At 38.0% G+C, this 19,605-nt stretch overlaps 2 protein-coding genes across 3 annotated transcripts in view; both read left to right on the top strand.

Annotated features, from left to right (window-relative positions):
• The window catches only part of LOC140930109 (transmembrane protein 198-like), an 11,291-nt gene extending 2,592 nt beyond the window's left edge, over positions 1-8,699 (top strand). Inside the window, exons 2-5 of the mRNA XM_073379772.1 lie at positions 4,944-5,277; positions 5,875-6,438; positions 7,441-7,526; positions 7,718-8,699. Coding sequence (XP_073235873.1) covers positions 4,944-5,277; positions 5,875-6,438; positions 7,441-7,526; positions 7,718-7,765 — 1,032 coding nt within the window. The 3' untranslated portion in view covers positions 7,766-8,699. The remainder of the gene's footprint in view (positions 1-4,943; positions 5,278-5,874; positions 6,439-7,440; positions 7,527-7,717) is intronic.
• Positions 8,700-10,784: 2,085 nt separating this feature from the next.
• On the top strand, positions 10,785-19,087 carry LOC140930108 (spartin-like). 2 transcript variants are annotated; one of them, XM_073379770.1, is made up of 15 exons: positions 10,790-10,948; positions 11,161-11,231; positions 12,670-12,763; positions 12,954-13,135; positions 13,847-13,942; positions 14,046-14,488; positions 14,952-14,981; positions 15,131-15,208; positions 16,028-16,127; positions 16,592-16,695; positions 16,961-17,051; positions 17,344-17,434; positions 17,645-17,708; positions 17,818-17,849; positions 18,648-19,087. In XM_073379770.1, exons 1-15 carry the CDS (start codon positions 10,896-10,898, stop codon positions 18,742-18,744), a joined length of 1,626 nt encoding a protein of 541 aa, XP_073235871.1. In that variant the 5' UTR covers positions 10,790-10,895; the 3' UTR covers positions 18,745-19,087. The 2 variants fall into 2 exon arrangements, with proteins under 2 accessions (XP_073235872.1, XP_073235871.1); XM_073379771.1 differs by lacking the exon at positions 17,645-17,708 and having other exon boundaries at positions 10,785-10,948.
• Positions 19,088-19,605: the final 518 nt, after the last annotated feature.

The raw sequence follows: 19,605 nt of genomic DNA, 5'->3' as shown, positions 1-19,605 counted from the left end.
TAGACCATGTCCGTAATTGGTGTATCGAGGTATTTATATGGCCTATAAAAAGGCAGCAAACGTAGAAGTACTAAGTGTATTAACGTGATTAGGGTAAATCTAAATACCAACATACATAGAAACATGGCCGTACCAAGACCGAAAAAATACCAACATACTTGAGAACATGGCCGTACTAGGCGTACTAACGTACTAAGAACGAAAAAATACCAACATACTTGAGAACATGGCCGTACTAGGCGTTCTTAGCGTACTAAGACCGAATGAAATACCAACATACATTAGAACATGGCCGTACTAAGCGTACTAACGTACTAAGACCGAATAAAATACCAACATACATGAGAACATGGCCGTACTAAGCGTACTAACGTACTAAGACCGAAAAAAAATGCCAACATACATGGAACACGGCCGTACTAAGCGTACTAACGTACTAAGACCGAAAAAATACCAGCATACATGAGATCATGGCCGTACTAAGCGTACTAACGTACTAAGACCGAAAAAAAATGCCAACATACATGGAACACGGCCATACTAAGTGTACTAACGTACTAAGACCGAAAAAATACCAACATACATGAGATCATGGCCGTACTAAGCGTACTAACGTACTAAGACCGAAAAAAAAGCCAACATACATGGAACACGGCCGTACTAAGCGTACTAACGTACTAAGACCGAAAAAATACCAACATACATGAGATCATGGCCGTACTAAGCGTACTAACGTACTAAGACCGAAAAAATACCAACATACATGAGATCATGGCCGTACTAAGCGTACTAACGTACTAAGACCAAATAAAATACCAACATACACGAGAACATGGCCGTACTAAGCGTACTAACGTACTAAGACCGAATAAAATACAGACACGCATAGAACAAGGCCGTACTAACCGTACTAGCGTACTAAGACTACCAACATACATGAGAACATGACCGTACTAAGGCCGAATAAGATGCCCAACATTTGGACAACTATTAGCGTATCAATAACTTTTTCAAGGCTGAAAAATGCAGAGGTACGTCGCGTACATGACCGCGTTAACAATACATGCGCAGCGCACATGAGGTCAATAGCTTTTCATTCCCATGTTTAAATCATAAGTGCACATACCCTGACTTTCGTGGACGTGCTGTCGCTGATGCAGAAATAGCAGCTAGGGATTTATCTCAAGGTTTCGGGAACAGTTATTCATTAATTTATCAACTCAGCTAAATACTATGGAACTGAAACTGACTACCCAATTGCGAACTTTACTGTTACTGCCGGCTTTAAAAGAGTGTGTGTTCATTTCGTCTTTGGTCTCTTCTATCCATTCTTAGTACAGGGAAAGATATTGTCTACTTTTTGGTCATCATCGTCGTCGTTTTCGATTGTTGTGTCGTTAATAGAATGAAAATTCGATGGCGTATTTTACGACAGGAAACACGCCTTTCTCCGGATTTATATAGGATGATAGACATGATACACTGATGATAGGCGGCAATAAAATGTCACAAATTTGGGTTTTTAAATGAGAAATGGCCAAGTGTCCGCATTAGTACTGAGGTGTCCGTATCAGCGATGTAGGAACTGTATGAAGTTTGGTATCTTCAGGACTAAAAACTGTCCATAATAGAGGTGTATGTGATTATTATAGTGGTGTCCCTACAGAGTTTTGACGGCAGATTCGTACAGCCATCAATAAATTTAACTAAATGTCCTGCATGATATACGAATAAAATGGTCCAGGTTTAGTTACATAAGTGTAAAGTAAATGAAAATGTGTGTGGTAGAAGCTAATAGATTAAGTAAAGCTTCACTACTGATCAGTTTGGATTAGAGCAATATATACTGAACAAAATTTCCCATTCCATTTAAATATCTGTGGAACATTTGGAACTCAGACTGTCCCGTTTAATTAATGTATCCACCCATAGTCAGACACATGTAGAGGGATCAATTGAGAGGACTTCCCTCCACTCTGTATGTTGTTAATTATTACTAAGAAAGTCCCGGAAATTTTTTCTCCAGGAATTATCTTGAGTGCAGTCTTTACATATGGTCAAAATTTAGTCTAATTATTCATGAATTAGGGCTAGGAGGCAAAGGAAATAGAGAATTAACCTAGGTTAAATAATTTTAACCTGAAATAAAATTTGACCTGTAACTTATATTACATACATGTATCTTAGGTACAAACAATACAGTGCTTGTGAAGTTCCAGTACACGATCACATAAAAACATATTGATTTATTAATTTATGTATCCACACTCCCACTGTGACCAAGGTTTACTCATTGAAGTTTAACCCCCTCCCCTTCAAAATGATTGGTAATCTTGGCTTCATCATCTCACAAGTTAGTCAAATGAAAAGTCGACACATTTGTTTCTCAGCCCACTGTTTCTGCAATTAGTAACAAATAAATTGAAATGACTCCTCAGTTCAAACCTTTCACAATTGAAAAAAAGTAATCTGAAAAACAAAATTCTTTTGTTTTTTTTTTTCCTAACCCTCTCAGAGGAAAATTAGTGGCATTTTTGACTCCCTGTCGTATTTAATTTAATTCTCATTAGTTGAAATGTAGTTTTAGGCTGTTATACCTAAGATAAATTTTGAAGATTAATAAAGGAGAAAGGAGATTATAGTGTTAAATGCCACTAGGGCAAACTGGGCTTTCTGAAAGTTGGTTGGTGAAAGTGAAAAAATAATGTGATTATTATGGAGAAGCATTGCCTTTTCGTTTTTAAAAAAACTAAATTTATTATTTATTTGAAAAAAAAAAAAATGTTACTTTGCAAATGTTATAACATGCTTTCAATTTTTTTATTGTAATAACATTATTTTCTCTTGTGACTGATCTTTTTTCTTGTCAAATTTTCCTTTCATTGGTTGATTTAAAATACTTTGCTAGAGGCAGCTGTCTATAAGTATTTCTATTATTGAACAAAGAAGTAAACAAAACACTGCCATATTTGGGTTTGATTGATCAACTCATTATTTAAGAGTTTTAAATTATAATTATCAGCAGTTTTGAGCATGGGTTTCATTTTAATAAGTGAAATTTCCACCACCAACTAGAAATCAGCTGCAGCTGCCACATATAAAGTAACACAGAGCTAGGTATGCTGATTTTTGTAGTATTCATTGGTTAGTGTATTTAGTGATTGATGCAGGAGTCCTAAAGTTGTGTTGTTACTACAACTTTTCAGTACAGTCATTTACTTTGTCCTGGAAGAACCCTCTACTCATATCATGTCTTCAGCAATAATGTAATTGGAAAAATAAGTCTAGCCATACACAGAGGTAAGTCTGGTGAAATTCTACAGTGACTCACATTTTACTTAGACAAAACACACTCTGCAAAGGTTTGCTTTAAATTTTTGTATTTTTATGAAAAATATCATCTTTAAACGTCAGGAACCATCATGGTGTCAAAAATTAAAAATTACAGTTTCAGTTATAGTTTTTGAGACCTGTACTGAGACAAACAGATACATGTAGGTAGACAATAATGCTGATATGACAAATTAAATTTTTCCTACTATTATATTAGATTTCTAAAGAGAAAAGATTTTAAGTGTCTCATGACTGACTTTGTCATTACAAATGGAAATAGCTTTCTCTGAATTTAATGATTTTTCAGACATGAATTCAAAATTGAATATTGGGGATATTGAAAATGCTTGTGGTCTAAATTTCATTGTCTGTGTGCGGTATATAATTTATTAACACAGGTGAAAATGTTTTTATTTTGACTAAATTTTTTCCCTTAAAAGAAATAACCCAACAAAGTTTTTAGCTATGACATGTCTATTTCAATATTATCAGAGAACTACTTTTAATACATATTTTTTCGAAGAGATGGGCAAGACATTATATTTTAACTGTAAGTTTTAGAACAGTACTTAACACCTGTTTTATTTTCAAAAGATAATATTTTATAGTGAATTTGATCTACTTGTATCTTTTAGACATAGACATACTTTATTTAAACACAGTAAAACATCAGTATAAAATGATAATTAGAATCTAAAGTACTGGTTTACATGTTTGCCGTGTGAGTGCCTGTTGATGAATCTAAGATGTCCCTTTTTAAACCTTGTAAGGGTTAAAGGCTTACATAGTTCGGATGGCAGTCCATTCCAAAGGACAGCTGCTGAATACCCAAGATTTCGTTCAAGATACTCAGTCCTTGGTTTTGGGTACATGCAAGATGTTCTCAGAGCACCGGATATTGTAGTAAAAATCACGAACAGAGAACATAATTATCTTGCATGTAGGGGGGCATTTGATTGTTAAGTGTTTTGCACATGACAACTGCCTTTTGGTTTATTAAGCTAATCAAAACCCTATCCCATCCAAGCATGTCCAAAAGAGGACCCACACTTGCATCACACCTAGATTTGGTAATTATTACTCTTGCAGTGCGGTATTGTAACTTTTGTAGTTTATTGTTCAAAGTTTGGCAGAGACCATCCCAGACACTACAGTACATAAAGTGAATTCTGTGCTAATTAAAATAAATTATCTATCCATCTTAAACAAGCTTTGAGAAGCACATTTAAGTCTCTATTTATTATAAAAATTCCTTTGCTTACGCTTGGCAGTACTCAGCACAAAGGCTTGTGGGGCTAATAAAATAAGAAACAACAGGTTTTAGAATCGAATTTGCCTCGAGGCAGCAAACCTGTTGGCTTTATAATTAACAAACATGGTCAAGGATTTGAACTCGAGATTGGCTCATGTACAATATTGAAATGGGTAACAAATTGAATATAAGCTACTTTGTAAAATAAAATAACAGACTATGCTTTTTAACTTGGCAATGATGCTACTTAAATTGTAAATTTAGTTTCCTTTTCGTTTTTATTCTTAGTTGTGTAACATTCAACAGTTTTAAGCTGATATGAATTTTATTAATATTATTTTTATTTTCTTTCAAACAGATGAGACCTAACAAACTTACAGCATTGTTACTGATGGCTGCAGCCATTAGCTTAAGCCAAGGGCAAAACATAACAGTAAGCCCAGTGGCAACTATTGGTAATTTGAGTTCAGTGGATAACCTTACTACTACTACTACTGTGCCTGCATCAACAAAATTACAGGAAACCACAGGCATACCAACTAATGCCACACCACGAAACAATGCCACCCCTGGAATAAAGAAGAGTGACTGTGATGGCTTTGAAGTGTTTGTGTTGAATAACCAGCTCAATATACCATACATTGTCACATGCTGTATCACTGTCCTGTGTGGATTTTACTTGGTTATTTTCGGTAAGATAAATCTTCACACTGAAGTAAAAAAGCGTCTCTTACTTTCTTCTCCCCCTTGTCTGTCATGCACCTCTCCTTGTAGGAGGCAATTTACCCCCAACATGCCGCAAGCTCTGCTACAAAGGACTTAAGGTTTAGCTAGTAGTAGTCTCTGGTTTCATTAAACAGTATAGTTACAATCTCATTGTTTGTTAGGTTGACCAAAGGCATTAGTCATGACGCCCATGATGAGTCTGGGTCTACTTCAGGAAATAGCCAAAGAAAGGTTCAGTAGTTTCAGTGTGGAATCTCAGGGCTGGGGACTTTTTAACAGGAAAGGGGAACATTTTTTGTAAGAGTTTCCATTCATGTAGCCTGGATGCGTGTACAGATTCTCACTAATACGACAGCTTGAGCTACATCTGTACACTACATGTGCACTGTTTTGCAATTATTTTTTGGATAATATTTTGAACAAGAAGAGAAACAAGTAGATCAGTACAGTTTCAGAGACCATTTAGCATTGTTGTGAGCTTAACACATTGCATGTATTCAAGTTACTCTGCATTGTCAGTGCAATCTACTAATAGTTTTGTAATCCTGACTGTGTGTTTGCAGGATACAGATTTTTCAAGTGCAGTCTCTTCCTGCTAGGCTTCTTATTTGCAACATTTGTTACCTACGTCATCTGCAGTAACCACGCTGATCTACCCACCTGGGGCCTGGTGGCAGTCGCTGTTGCTGTAGGAATATTCTGTGGCCTGCTAACAACATTTGTTACATACTGTGGATTATTTCTGGGAGGTTTTGGTCTTGGCTTTTTCATTGGGGTTGCCATCTTCTTTATTATAGAGACATTTTATCATGTGACCATCAGATGGATACCTTTTGGAGTGCTGCTTGGTTTGAGTCTGATATTCGGTCTCTTGACGATGAGATGGCAAAAGGGTTTCTTCATTGTGGCTACATCTCTCATAGGGGCGGCCATGATCACAGGCAGTGTGGACTACTTTGTGGAAGAGTTTGTGTTGATAAGCTACACTTGGCAGATAATTATGGCAGAAGAGGGCAAGATAGGCTGTTGGGTGACATGGATTATTTTGTCAATATTGCCAATCTTGTTTGTTCTTGGAAATGTGGTGCAGTTTTGCAAAACAGGAAGAAGCGTGTCTCACAGGAAAAGTAAGCTATTTTCTGTCTATCTTTCTGTGGTTTAAACTTCAGGGGAAAATCATTAGTATTTAAATCATTTGGGCAAAGTTAAACTTGAGTGAGTTGGCCAGCGGTCTTCTCCCACTCTCCTATGTAACCAATAGGGCGACCCTCGGGGAATTGCAGGGCTCCTTATGCGCTCTTTTGCTAGTGTTGCGTTGCATTGTAGCTTTGCTTGCTGATCATAGCGGATCAATTTTTGCCTTCTTGCAAATCAGTGCGGATTCAGCCCTTTGTGCTTCTCCCAACCCCACATTCATCTTTGTTGATGATTTTAATACCACTGTAATGTCTTTTAAAGAAGTACTTCTAGTTTAGAAGCATAACTTTGAAGATCACTGATCATTATTTATTAATATCTATTAAACATAACACTTAGGTGCCTGCACAATTTGTTGACTTGGATAATAATGATCTCAAAACTAGATGTCAGGAGTGGCCTGAACATGAAACATGCCATTACAATTGATTTGAAATTTGTACACTATTGCATTTCAGTCCAAATTAAATTTATTAATTTTAATTACAAAAAGTAAAGGAATGGAGCTGTTTTTATTCAGTTAACTTCTAAATGAAAAAAAAAACTGTCAGTTTCTTTTTTTAAAAAAAAGACTGACTCCACTAATTTACATATAGGTCAAACACAACATAGAACTGTTTCTTTCTCTACTGCATTGTTTTTGGCCATTCATTTATTTGTATCATCAATTAAATAAAGGGTCAAGTAAACATTCAACACTTGTTCATAACTGGGCATCCAAAGTAAAGTTTACAAGTATTACCTATGTGATGTGCCCTTTAGTTGTCTTGTATAAATATATCAGTGAATAAAATGTTTGAAATTTTATCTGATGTTAATTGATTTTTCAAGGTCAGAGATTCTCAGCTGCAAGGGGAAGATAAAGCTATGAGGAGATATTGCTGCTTAACAGGAGTCATAAATTATGTAACATGTATCTCTTGATCTTTCAGGGTCAGATTCTGTGTCTCTGCAAGGGGAAGATAAAGCAATGAAGAGATACCGCAGCTTAAACATGAATGGGGATGTAGTAGCGAAGGTGGGCATAGTAAAACTACATGTAGCCTCAGTTGCCAGTTTTTTAGTAAAGCATATTAATATAATTAACAATATATTATTTTAATCACAGTCTGTACATGTATGTGTTTGTGTGGATTGACTGTCTGCACATTATGCAGGGTCCTTGTTGTTTTGAATGACATGTCTGTTGTTATGTATTATTTGTTGCAGTCCTACTATACCAGAGATGATGAAGAAGGACGTCCAACAGAAGTTTAAACCCAGAGTCTTCAAAATATCAACCTATGAATTCATTCTTTGGAGTAGTCAGAAATTTCTGGTAACAATACTGTTTACCACATTGATGATTATGGACTCAAAATATAAGATATGGTTATACCTTGTTATTATTGTTATTATGGCCAGATCATGATGCAGATAAAATAAGCAACTGATTCAAAACATGCTATCAGGACTATTTCTTCCAGGAGTTCAAAACTCAACAAACTGTTCTTGATTGGTAGACAGAGATTTGAAAGTTATCTCTGCCTATCATTGTGTTTAATATTCGTTAAATACATAATTTAGGACACCATTAGCATTGTAACATTATGTTGTGTTACTGTTTTTACTTGTGGCAAATGATTTTCTCTCAGTGGAAGATTTAAAAAGTAGTTTTAACTTTAAATTTATCATTACGGGGATCTGTGTTTTGATTATTGTAATCAAATTAGTATGATATATTTTGCTACAGAAAGGTGATATTTTTCATTGATTTTTACCTTTTAAGAGGGTAATGATTTTTGTTTCTGGTAATTGTCTTGAGAATGATCATTTACAGGCATCATTGTAAGATATGTGAAGATTACAACTATTGCTATGAATAATTATGCCTGCATAAATGTAGATTATCTATTCATAGAAGATAAATTTTAGAGTTTCATAAGTATTCAGCTTAAAGTAAATTTACCGTTGCATTGGAGGGGACTATCTTACATGTTCACATTTTACCAATTACTGCATTCATTACACATCTGATTTATAATAATCTGGTTATTTTCATTCATGATGTCAAAACTTTAAACTCAAGTTGCCAGGATTGTTTAAGTAATATTTGAGGCATAGGGAAATTTTGTAGTAATAGTGTACAGTTCACTTAATAAAAGATGTATCTAGAGCAATGATAAAGTTGCACAGGCATCCCAAAGGTGAATTCAGACAGAACCAGTTGTTATGTACATTCCGTACCATACCCCACAATGCCCCTTTCACCGGCTCCTTGCTGAAGTCTCTTGGTCACTGGGTAGCTGTTTGCATGAGAGAGACTCTTGGGAAATAATGTATATACACTGTAGGCCGGCCCGCATTTTAATCCAATACCCACAAAGAATGGAGCCAAAAGTGAAAAGATCAAGGTGGGGTGGACAATTTCATACAAATCAGTGGCCCAGGGATGTAGAACAGGTCTATTGTAATTTCCCCAAATTTATAGTAGCAGAGTTCCCATTTTAACAACCAATGGCCAATCTGAAAAGTGGTACGAGAAAGAGTGAGTGACAGTGATCTCCCCAGGTATTTCAGGCCAGGCAGGCCACCTGGCTTAATTCATTGAAAAATCGTTGCCGCCTGGCTTAAAACTGAAGAAACCTTATGCAGTTAAACATCTGGAACTAGGATCCTGTTCATAAGTAAAGAAAAAAACACTCAATAAAGTTACTGAAACATTGCCTAGTGTTTTTTCATTGCTTTTTCTCGCAATTGATAAGGTTTTAGCTCATTTACCCTTCCATGAAACTTGTCGCAATATTGCCTGCTTTTTCCGTTGAACGGCACGGTTAGCCATAAATTCAAGGACACTTTAAGGGACATTAAATGAAGTACTAAACTAAATTCCCAGGTGCGCGGAAGGTTGTCCAAAAATGACTGACATGATCTTGAATAGATTAGGATTTTGTCAGAATACCCCTGGTCTTCCCAAGATCCTGGAGAGAACACTGAGTGGGGGTGTGTTTGTGTGTGTGTGTGTGTGTGGGGGGGGGGGGGGGGATTAAAGAAGTTTTATAACTGTCCGTGTGTTCATTGACGTTTTCCCTTTTAATGAACTGCAGTGACCTGTTATACTTTACGCATAACAAATTGAAGGGAGTGTAAACCTTTTTTCATTTTCACACATGACCAATGCAATGTCCTTTTTAATAACACTGACTGCCACTGTGGACCATGGGAGCAGTACATTTAACACAAAATTTGCGGCCGGGTATTCTGAAGTAGCACCAAAGGAAACAAGCGGCAGTAATAAGGCAAACCTTGCCTTGTTGGTGGGCATCACATACCGCCCGGCAAATGCCTTTCAGTACACGATTCACACATGGTCTGCCGTTCGTCTCAGCTACACCTGCGAAAAGCATCCACCTATTATTCGGCTAACTCATTGTTGTACCCAATTCAAATCTCCTGGGGTTAAGATTTTTTGTGTATTGTATTTGCATTATAATTTGGCATTCACATTTAAATGATATGGAAAAAATCCTGAAACAAAACGTTTTATTCCCAAAGGGTTAGAATTGGGTACAACATTGAGTTAGCCCAATAGGTCTATTTACTAGTACCAAGAAAGGCCTGGAAACACGTCGTACAGGTAAGGTAGGCATAGGCAATTGCTTCAGAGTCCAATATTTTGTACAAGAATACTTCTGACAGCAATTTTTTCGGTAACAACCGCTTTCGCAACTCGTCGAATTCGCTACGTCCTAGTTCGCAACAAATTCGCTACATATTTAATCCTTTCTGTAAACCATTGAAAATGTTCCCTTGATCGCTTTAAAAAAATCTCTTAATATATTTCTCGTTCTTTTAAGCTTGCCCCTCCGAGGGTGCAAGTTTTGGACTTTGTCAATAGGTAGCGAGACGAATATGTAGGTAGCGAACTCGAACATAGCGTAAAGCATTTTTTCGGGCTTCAGCTTAAATTTCGCGCGCAAGGAAAACTTTTCCCGCTGTGAAGTCTGAAATACAAAGTACTTCATGGCCGTGTACGCAGATATTTCAAAATGTTTATTGCTACTGTATACTTACCGTGAATGGCTTTATGAGAAAAAATGCGACCAGTGGGACTGTTTTTGTGATGTTCTTCGACGTTTCCGCATGTTGAAAGAAGGGGATCGAAAGGAAAGGTCTTTCAAGGGCGCATCTGAGAGCCAAAAGTGCAAACGTTCAGCGGATTTTCCTCATTTCAAAAGGTAGTTCATATAATATACCCGGAAAAGAATAACAATGGCGGTGTGAGTGTCGTTGTGTCAGGTGAAAAAATGTACTTCTATTTATAGTAGCTTTGTAATGACCTTCTCTAGCTGGTCTAGCTGAGTTCTTCAACGAAAAGCATTGTTACCTGAAAAGAAATAACAAGAGGATGGAGGCTGAAGCTTCTGCCAAAGTGAAATCTCATCACGACGAAGCGTTTCGGTGAGTGCGCGTCACGTTTCAATCAACCCTTAATCTTTATAGCTTATTAAACTTGTCACCTGACATGTAACTTGAAGAAATTAAAGCATATCGAAAACAGCATTTATTTTAATTTGAATTTACGTTTATTAGGGTAACAGACTACTTATTAGAGAAGCTGTGAATTTACACATGTCATTGTATTTTATTTAATGTTTGTTTTTAATAATTAGCTACATTAACGAGGCTCTAAAATTTGATGAACAAGGAAAGAAAAGAAAAGCACTTGAGTTGTATCATAAAGGTGAGAAATGTTTCTGAAATAACTACCAGGCTGCGTTTTGGTGACCTAAACTCAACATTCACTTTGAAAGTAGCCTGCCCCACAGAAGGAACTAAACTTCTGGTTCAGTCTCTCTGTGAAACTGGTCCCAAATCCTTGTTCTGGGCTCCAATCTGTGTACCACGATTTGATTTGATTTATTTACCTTTTAAAAAAACTTGAAACATATATTAATTCGTTGAGTCTGTTGAGGGCCCAGAATGTGGATATTGGTGCTGCTTCACAGATGTTAGTAACTGGGGATAGATTACATCTGCAATGCAGGTTAGCTACATTGAAAGTGTCAGCAGTTTCTTTTTCATGTTGTCAACAATGGTCAATAAGTAGGTTCAATTTTTGCCCCTCTCGAGCTTGATATTATTATTTTGCAAGCTCATTGGTTTGTCCAGGGTTTTCATTAAGAATTCTCATTGCAGGAGAAAGGTGTGATTTTACAAAAGAATATTTTGTAAGAGGCTCCATGTCTGAATAAAAATAGTCATAGGCTACCGAGCGTTAGCCATGAGAATTCAGCATAGTAAACAGAGAAATCTCTGATCTCCAATGCCCAGGGGGGGTACTCGCGATTTCAAGTGAGGGGGATGATCGAATGGAGCCAAAAGTCAAGACCCAAAAAAATCCCTAGGGCTTCCAGCAAAACCCCAAAAAATCCCTGTACCAAAATTAACCCCCCAAAACTCCCATGCCGATTTTGTGGCCCTTAAAAGTTCCAGAAAAGGGGTAATGCTATAACACAAAGAAAAACATTGGAAATTGAGCACTCGTGTTTGTTTATTCATCATACCACCTGAATATATCCTTTCCCTCATCTGGCAGTCATTTTAACAAGCTAGAGCGGGTGCTAGAGACACCCAAGAACGGTTTTGTTTCAACTGTAACGTTATGAATAACTCTAAACAACCGATTCTTTTTAATACCCCCAAAAAATCCCTACTCAAATCAAGCTACCCAAAAAAATACTTGCCAAATTTTCGTACCCAAAAAAATCCTTCCATCATCCCCGTCACTTGAAATCCCGAGTATCCCCCCTGGGCTCCAATGCCTAATGAACACCCTGTTTGTCTTTTTGTTTTTTAGAGACATTTAATCCAACACACCTTCCAGATATAATAATTAATTTAATGATTAATTTCTAGTACAAGGAAAAGTGAAAGCTAGGCTTCAGTACCTACCCTATGTATAATTTCACTTTATAGAGTGTCCACATATTATAATATTGATGTTAGGTAGGTTGGGAATCAAGAACTGAGAGCAGTTTTGACCCTAATTGTGGCATGACTTTTGCTTCACCTGTATTTACTTTCCACACCTCTTTTATCCTCAGTTTATGTTACTGAAAAAAAAGAAACCTGTACCTAGACCACTATATTCAAACTTTTGAAATTTTTATGATTTTTAGGCCTTCGGAGTCTTGTAGTTGGCCTGAGTGTGTTTTGTGGTGGTTCTGGACCAGAAAGGCAAAGGGCCAGAGAAATGCAGAAGAAGATGAAATCGTGAGTATAGCTGTCAGATAATGAGATCAGAAAAGATGACCATTAGTGATCTAAGGTCTTGAATTTTAAGCAAAAAATTCCCCTCTTCTGATATATTGTCAGTGATGCATTAAATTAAACAAAATGATCAAAAACACAAGGCATGTCAGATATTTAAAGGTAAAGCGATTGGGTCCTTGATCTCTCACAGGGCCAAGGAACAAGTGAAAGAGAGAGTAGAAGCTATAACTGCAAGCTTGAATGCTCCATCAGCTCCTAGTGAAGAGGTTGTTGATGGTTTGCATCAAAATGGACATTCAGCAAGTGCAGAACAACCGGAGGAACAAGAAAAACCATGGGAAGATGTCAAGGAACTTTTGGCCCTGGAAAACAGTATGTCTTAGCAATAATAATTTATGTTCTGACTATATGTTGAATAGGAGAACAATAACCTTGTGCCAAAATTGTTGTTCATGATGTAAGGTTAAGGTAAATACGCACACAAGCAAAAGGCCCAAACAGCTGGAGCTTAAAGTTCTTGGTTTCCTTAGCATGAAGCACATCTAGGAGTATTGCTACTCCCCCCCCCCCCACTCCCCCCTGGACTGGATGCTAGTCCATCAGAGGGTTACTCCCCAGCAGTATGTCGCTGGTATCCGTTTATACATCTGGGTGAAGAGGGACACAGTGGAGTAAAGTCCCCTGTCAAAGGAAACAATGTGATGGGTGAGACTTGAATTCCGGACCTCCAGATCTGGAGTTTGAGGTGTTAACTACTCAGCCACGTACGCCTCCACTACATGATTTAAAATGTATGTAAAAAGGTCAAACCGAATAAATTCAATAAAATATTAAAATGTAAATTAGTTTGACACACAAATATTCATTTTGTGTTCATTCCCATCACAGTGTAGATCCTCTTGAAAGTGTTCGGCCTAATAATTTCTGCTGTGCTGGTGGTTGGGGCATCATTTTTGACAGCCCCAACAAAAATTTCTCCATCTTTTCCTGTTCTTTGTGACTTGAACTACAGGATAAATAAGAATACTCTGAAATAATTTGTTATTGCTTACAATCATTGTTGTTATTTCCGTAATGTTGTAGGTGTGAGGATGTTTTTTGTTAGTGACCAAGGACATGTCACAACGCTGTCTCAGCCACAAACACTCCATGCTTTTCAGTTTGTTAACTACAAGCCAGGTACAGTCTTTCTCTACCTTATCAAATGAAACACATAATGTGTAGGATTTGCTGAATGTGTTGTAAAAAGGACTTTTTAACTATTTAATATTTTTTCTTTCAGGTTCTCAGGAAGCACCAGCATTCCTTCAGTGTGGTGGCTGGATGTTCCCCATGGTTCCTGGAAGATCCCCTGTCCTTAATACTGAACCTCACACATACATGTTTCCAGACATCACAATTGATCCTTCCTCCCCTACATCTTCAAAGCCGCGACCACAGAGGGCCTTTGCTTCAGTGGGGCTGATTTTAAACCCCAACATCTCCTCCATAGAATTGCAACGCTTTGAAAGAATTCTGAAGTGCTATACAGATTTCCACCATTATACTCCCCCCAAGGACTTTGAACAGGAGATCCGAGATGTGCCTGTACAAGAAGATCAAATGAGAGATGATAGCAGACCATCAGCAGCTGCAACTACCACTACTGTTACTGATGAGGTGGCAGGACCTTCCACGGCTGTGGCAGTCAGACCAACTATGGATATAGTACCCGCTGATTCCGAGGTCTGGTTTTGGATCAGATGAAAATGTTAGGTTAATGTAAAAGTTTCTTGACGTTAGATTGGTAGATATCTCTTGATATGGAGACACAGGGCTTGACATTGCAATCCAGATAGTTTTCTTGTATATATTACAGGTCAAATTTGATTTCAAGTTAAAATTTTTTAACATAAGTTAATTTGATTCTCAATTACCATTGTCTTCTAGGGCTAGGAGACAGTGGAAAATGAAAACCTTCGTTGTAGGTTAAATCAAAATCAACCTGAAATCAAATTGGCCCTTTAACACACATGTATACATACAATAGTACTTTTTAAAAAATCTCTGCAGACCCGTTTTGAGTACTTTTAGCAGGGCTTAGTCTCTCAACTCTCACACCTGTTGTTGAATAGGGCACCCTAATGGTCTGTCATTCTACTTTAATCCTACTGATCACATTTTGTTTTTGTACTTTGATTTTAAATAGTCTTCATCCTGGGGAAGAAAGGTTTCTATGGTATGTACTAGCAAGTACAGCTTATATAATTTTATTATTTTCTTTGGATCCACTTTCAAAATATGTAGTTAACAGAGTTAATAGTATTTACCAACTAGAACAAAGTAAAAAGCAAAAAAAATATGAATTTATGTCTCCCTGTGTTTTAGGGTATTGAGATTGGTGCAGAACTTGTCGCATGGGGCCTTACAAAAGGAGCTGAAGTGGGAAGTCACTTAATGCATAAGGTTTGTTAAGTCTGTTTCTTCCCTGGTTGTAACCTGTGAACAAGCCCCTCATTTTGTGTGCGTGGTAAAGGAAGCAAGGTAGAGGACGTGGCAAAGCTGTGAGAGGTGGTTTTTTTTCCGTACCCCTTGGTCTTGCATCTCCTCAGTTTCATGTGGCCCTCGTGCATGACTTCCGTCAAAGCAGTTGTAGCAAACTAATAATTAATTTTGAGTGTTGAATTTTATTGAGCTTGAGGTCAATAAAGCCACTAAAAAGGTTGGTCAGTACAATATTTATTTCATGGAAAAGAGAACTTTTTTCTTGCTGGACCAAAACAGGAAATCCTGAGAGGGCAACATACCAATAGGCTGATATAGCCTGCTCTGGTAGCCAAGCAGGTTGCAGGATTTAATTCATCTTGCCCACTCGTGAAGCCAGTCATACATGACTTGTATGATAAATCAGGGTTTCACCATGCTTGATTACCAGCCGTTCAGGCAGGTCTGCTTTTCATTTCCTGATCGAGTGACTGGTAATCCGGCTAATCTATGTTTCACTTTATAGTGTATCTGGATGAAGTCTTTGATAAACATTGTGACCATTCAAGGCTTTGAGCAGTTCTCTTTTTTGTTACTGGGCTCACACGCGTATTGTTTAATTGTTTTTTACTTGATACTCAGTAGCCAAAATTTGTATCCCCTTAAGTTAAAAATCCCATCTCCTGTCAAGAGGTGGGCCACGTAGCTTTTTACATGGCTAAAGAGTTGAGCTAAATAATTTTAATGGCTACCCAGAAACTTGTAATCAATGCACTTTTCTGTAATCCAAAACTTTTCCAGGGCTCGGCTAAACTCAGGGAAAATCTTAAGCCGAACCAAAAACCAGTGGAAGTTAAAGAAGAAACTCAAGACAGCATTCGACAAGTCAAGAATGTTGCAGGTATTGTATATTCCTCTCCGCACAAAAATTACTTATTTTCTCTTAGGGGTTGGTTAAGCCTATTTCTCCCACGGACTTTGAGAGGAAGATAAAATTTCTGCATTGTCACTTTGGATTCTGTGGACTTAATCCTTTGTTGTAGCTGACCATTTAAACAGAACCTCATCAGTAGTACTTTCACGGCAAACGTTTGAGTCTGTGGATAAAATACTATGCTGCGCTGTTGCCATTCAAAGGAAACCATTCTGAGTCTTCCATAGTACTTTTACATCGCATTATTCATCGAATATATGTAGTTCTAACTTCTGAGTGGATGAAATCTGCCTGGGACCATTCAAACGAACCTCCTTGGCATTGATTTAGTCGCTCTATTTTCTAAACGATTTGGAGCGGACTTCTCGAAGTTAAGCTGGAGAACTCTGAAAGAATCGTTTTGTTCCCCATTTGTTTTTTTTTTTCTGTAGGTATGGCCTGTCAAGTTAGCGGTGCTGTTGTCTCGGCAGTTTCAGCTATGACAATTGAGTTGGGAAGAAGACTCGCGCCGGTTATCGTGGAGAAAGGAGGGAAGGTTTGTCTAACATCATGTTTGTTGGTGTTGCTCTATTTAAATGTCGTCTCGTTAACTAATAACTTGGGTTGAGGATGGAGCGCCTGTACATTGTCGTACGCGTCCCCAAGTATTGGCCTCTCGGCAGTGGTTTAGGTCATTAAGACCTAAGAATTGTTATTTTCAAGATGATTATTCTTTAAAAGGTTCAGTGTAAAACGTTAGGGAAAACAGCATGTTTCGTGAACAATGACCCGTGAGTTGTTGTGTTCTGTTTTTCTCTCAGGTTTTGCCTGAAGCTGTGAAGAAAAAAGACGATGTTGACGGCTCCTCAACAATGAACGAAGTAGTAAAAGTCGCAGTTAGCGGGGCGAGAGGTACAACTGAATTTAGATTTAAAAATGAATGTCATAAATTCCGTTAACTTCAGAGAGATGAAAGCTGTCAAAGTAAGCAACCCGTTCCCCATCACGCGGAAACGTGTGCTACGCAGGATATGAAAAATGGCGGGAAAACCATGCTTGATCTCGTGGTACTGTGCCCTTCACTTTTGCCGCAATGCAATCGCTCTGTTCACCTCTCTGGTGTTGGCTGAAGAATTCGTATGCGTTCATAGAAATGCTTGTGTGGAATTAGCAATTTTATCATGTTCTTTTGTTTGTCACGTAGGAGCAGCGACTGTGTACTTTGGTCTTGAAAACTCCTGGAAAATTCTGTACAAGAACCTTCAATATGCTACAGTGGAAACTATAGATCACAAGTGAGTTAAAACATACTTAATAAAATAATAATAATAAATGTTACCGAAAAAGAGTGCTTGAGTTTTGTAAATAGATCGATTATCATATCCCAAGGACAGCCCACCCTTCCCGGCCCCATCATATACAATAAAGCCTCCTCTTTCAAAATCCGTTCCTTCCCCTTTTTGAGGAAAAAGCGTTTAGTAACGTGTTGATTGTTGCGGTTCCAGATATGGTTCGCAACTCAGTGAAGCTACAAACAACGCTATGGGAGCCGCAGGATATGCCTTACAGGTAAAGAAACGTAACAAAAAATGATTTTTTGTTGTTGTTTACCGCCTTGGAGCAAGCAAAAAAAGTTTTATGCTTTACTAAACTTTTTCTTCCTTTTCTTTCCTTGCAGACGTGGTGGAATGTGGACAACATAGGGATCAAGTGAGTATCCGAAAAGCTCCGCACAGGCCTGGCAACGTGTTGCAGCGTTTTGACACATCACAGACCAGGCAACGTGTTCTTGCCGCGTTCTGTCGCGGGCACCACTTGCAGCGAGCGACATACCCGGAAAAGTTTTCGCAGGGACAAGATTTCGTTGAAGCGATGGGTCCCATAAGTTCCAACTGGTTTGATTTTTGTGCGCTCGAACGTATAGACAAAATTTAAATCAACCCATTTTTGGCCGTGGCATCCTTGTTCCCACAATATTCGCTTCAATTTCAAACAAACCAATAGAAAAGATACTTTCCTGCGATCCTTGATCCTTACAGCAGTACACGTGAGAGGTTCTCTATAATTTTGTTTTTGCTGATGCTCTGTTACAAAACTTTGTATTTCGCGCTAACCTCCTCCGCCGGCATCAGTGTCCTGTTTTAAAGAACCGGTGGGATAATGAAGAGAAAACGGGGAGTAAGTTTTCCCTCCTCACTTTTTCTTTTTTCCTATTCTCCTTCTCAGACCCCTCACGGCCAGTATAACCGTTACAAAAGGATTTGCCTGCGGAGGTGGCTCATTTCGCGCAAGGCATCTTGTAATATTTTTAATGGATGATAGCATACTGACAGAACGAAAATAACCCTGAAATGTCGTTAAACTCTTTCAAGTGCAATTGGTTTCTCTTCCTAACTTTTTTATGATTACTTGTGCTGTTATCCCGGGTTGAAGTTTGTGTTAATTGTTTTCTTGATCATTGATGTATATGGAGAAGTACTCTTGTGACGCAGTTTATCGTTTTTTTAGGGCCCTCGCAAAGAGAACCGCCAAAGAGACAAGTAAAGAAGTGGTCAAAGAAGCAGAAAGGAAATACGTAACAAATGGAAAGCAACAGGAGCATTGAACTGTTATATAATTATAATGTGAAGTAAAACTGAAGCATAGGTGCTCACTCGATCTTTTTCACCTTTTTGTAGGGATGGGAGTATACATATTATGATTTCAATAAAACTATGACACTACGATCACCCATGTTCATGGGGGCCACTTGTTTGAAAATGATCAGATGATACAATAATTTGAAATAATGTACTCAATAATGCTGTTTGTAAGATGTTGAAGAATAGTAATAGTGATTGGCTTGTTGAATGAAGTGGTGCAATACTTCAAGGAAGAAAACACCAGAAATACATTGTTTAAAGGGAATCAATCATTTTTGTACAATAAAATAAACAATATTACACCAACTTCTTCAACTTTATTTTCTTAGCACTTACCGTTCAGAAATGAATGCGTGACAAACGAACCCCAAAGGACGTCTGCGGGGAGGCTACACTTACCGAGCAATTGATGAAAGTTTTGCTTTATGTTCCTTCTCCTAGACTGCTATTCTCGCAATCTCGCAACATGCTTTCAGTGTCTGTGATCAAGCTTCCTCTTTCGTTCCCCTACCATCCCTCCCCCCCCCCCCCGCCCTCGCCCTCTCCCTCCCATCTCTTTTCGCATGCCACTCGCGCGTAACCTAAGCTTGCTCACAGGCTACATTATTACTCAGTGATTTTCAAGGTATGTGCATGATTGGAGGCTCTCTTTACTTGGAAGGGTTAAAAGAAAGTGCAAGAGTGTTTACAAATTACGACATGTAAGTACACGGAATTCCCCGAGTGTTTGATAGTCATAATCGATGATCTCTCGGAGTAAAATCGTACCTGAATCGTACACCTCATGATTTTAGAAGTAAGGGGAGAGCTTGATACACATGCTA

Source organism: Porites lutea, chromosome 3 (assembly GCF_958299795.1).
Source record: "Porites lutea chromosome 3, jaPorLute2.1, whole genome shotgun sequence".
Taxonomy (NCBI): domain Eukaryota; kingdom Metazoa; phylum Cnidaria; class Anthozoa; order Scleractinia; family Poritidae; genus Porites; species Porites lutea.
Note: the sequence above shows the minus strand (reverse complement) of the source record. Positions and strands in the feature narration are given on the sequence as shown.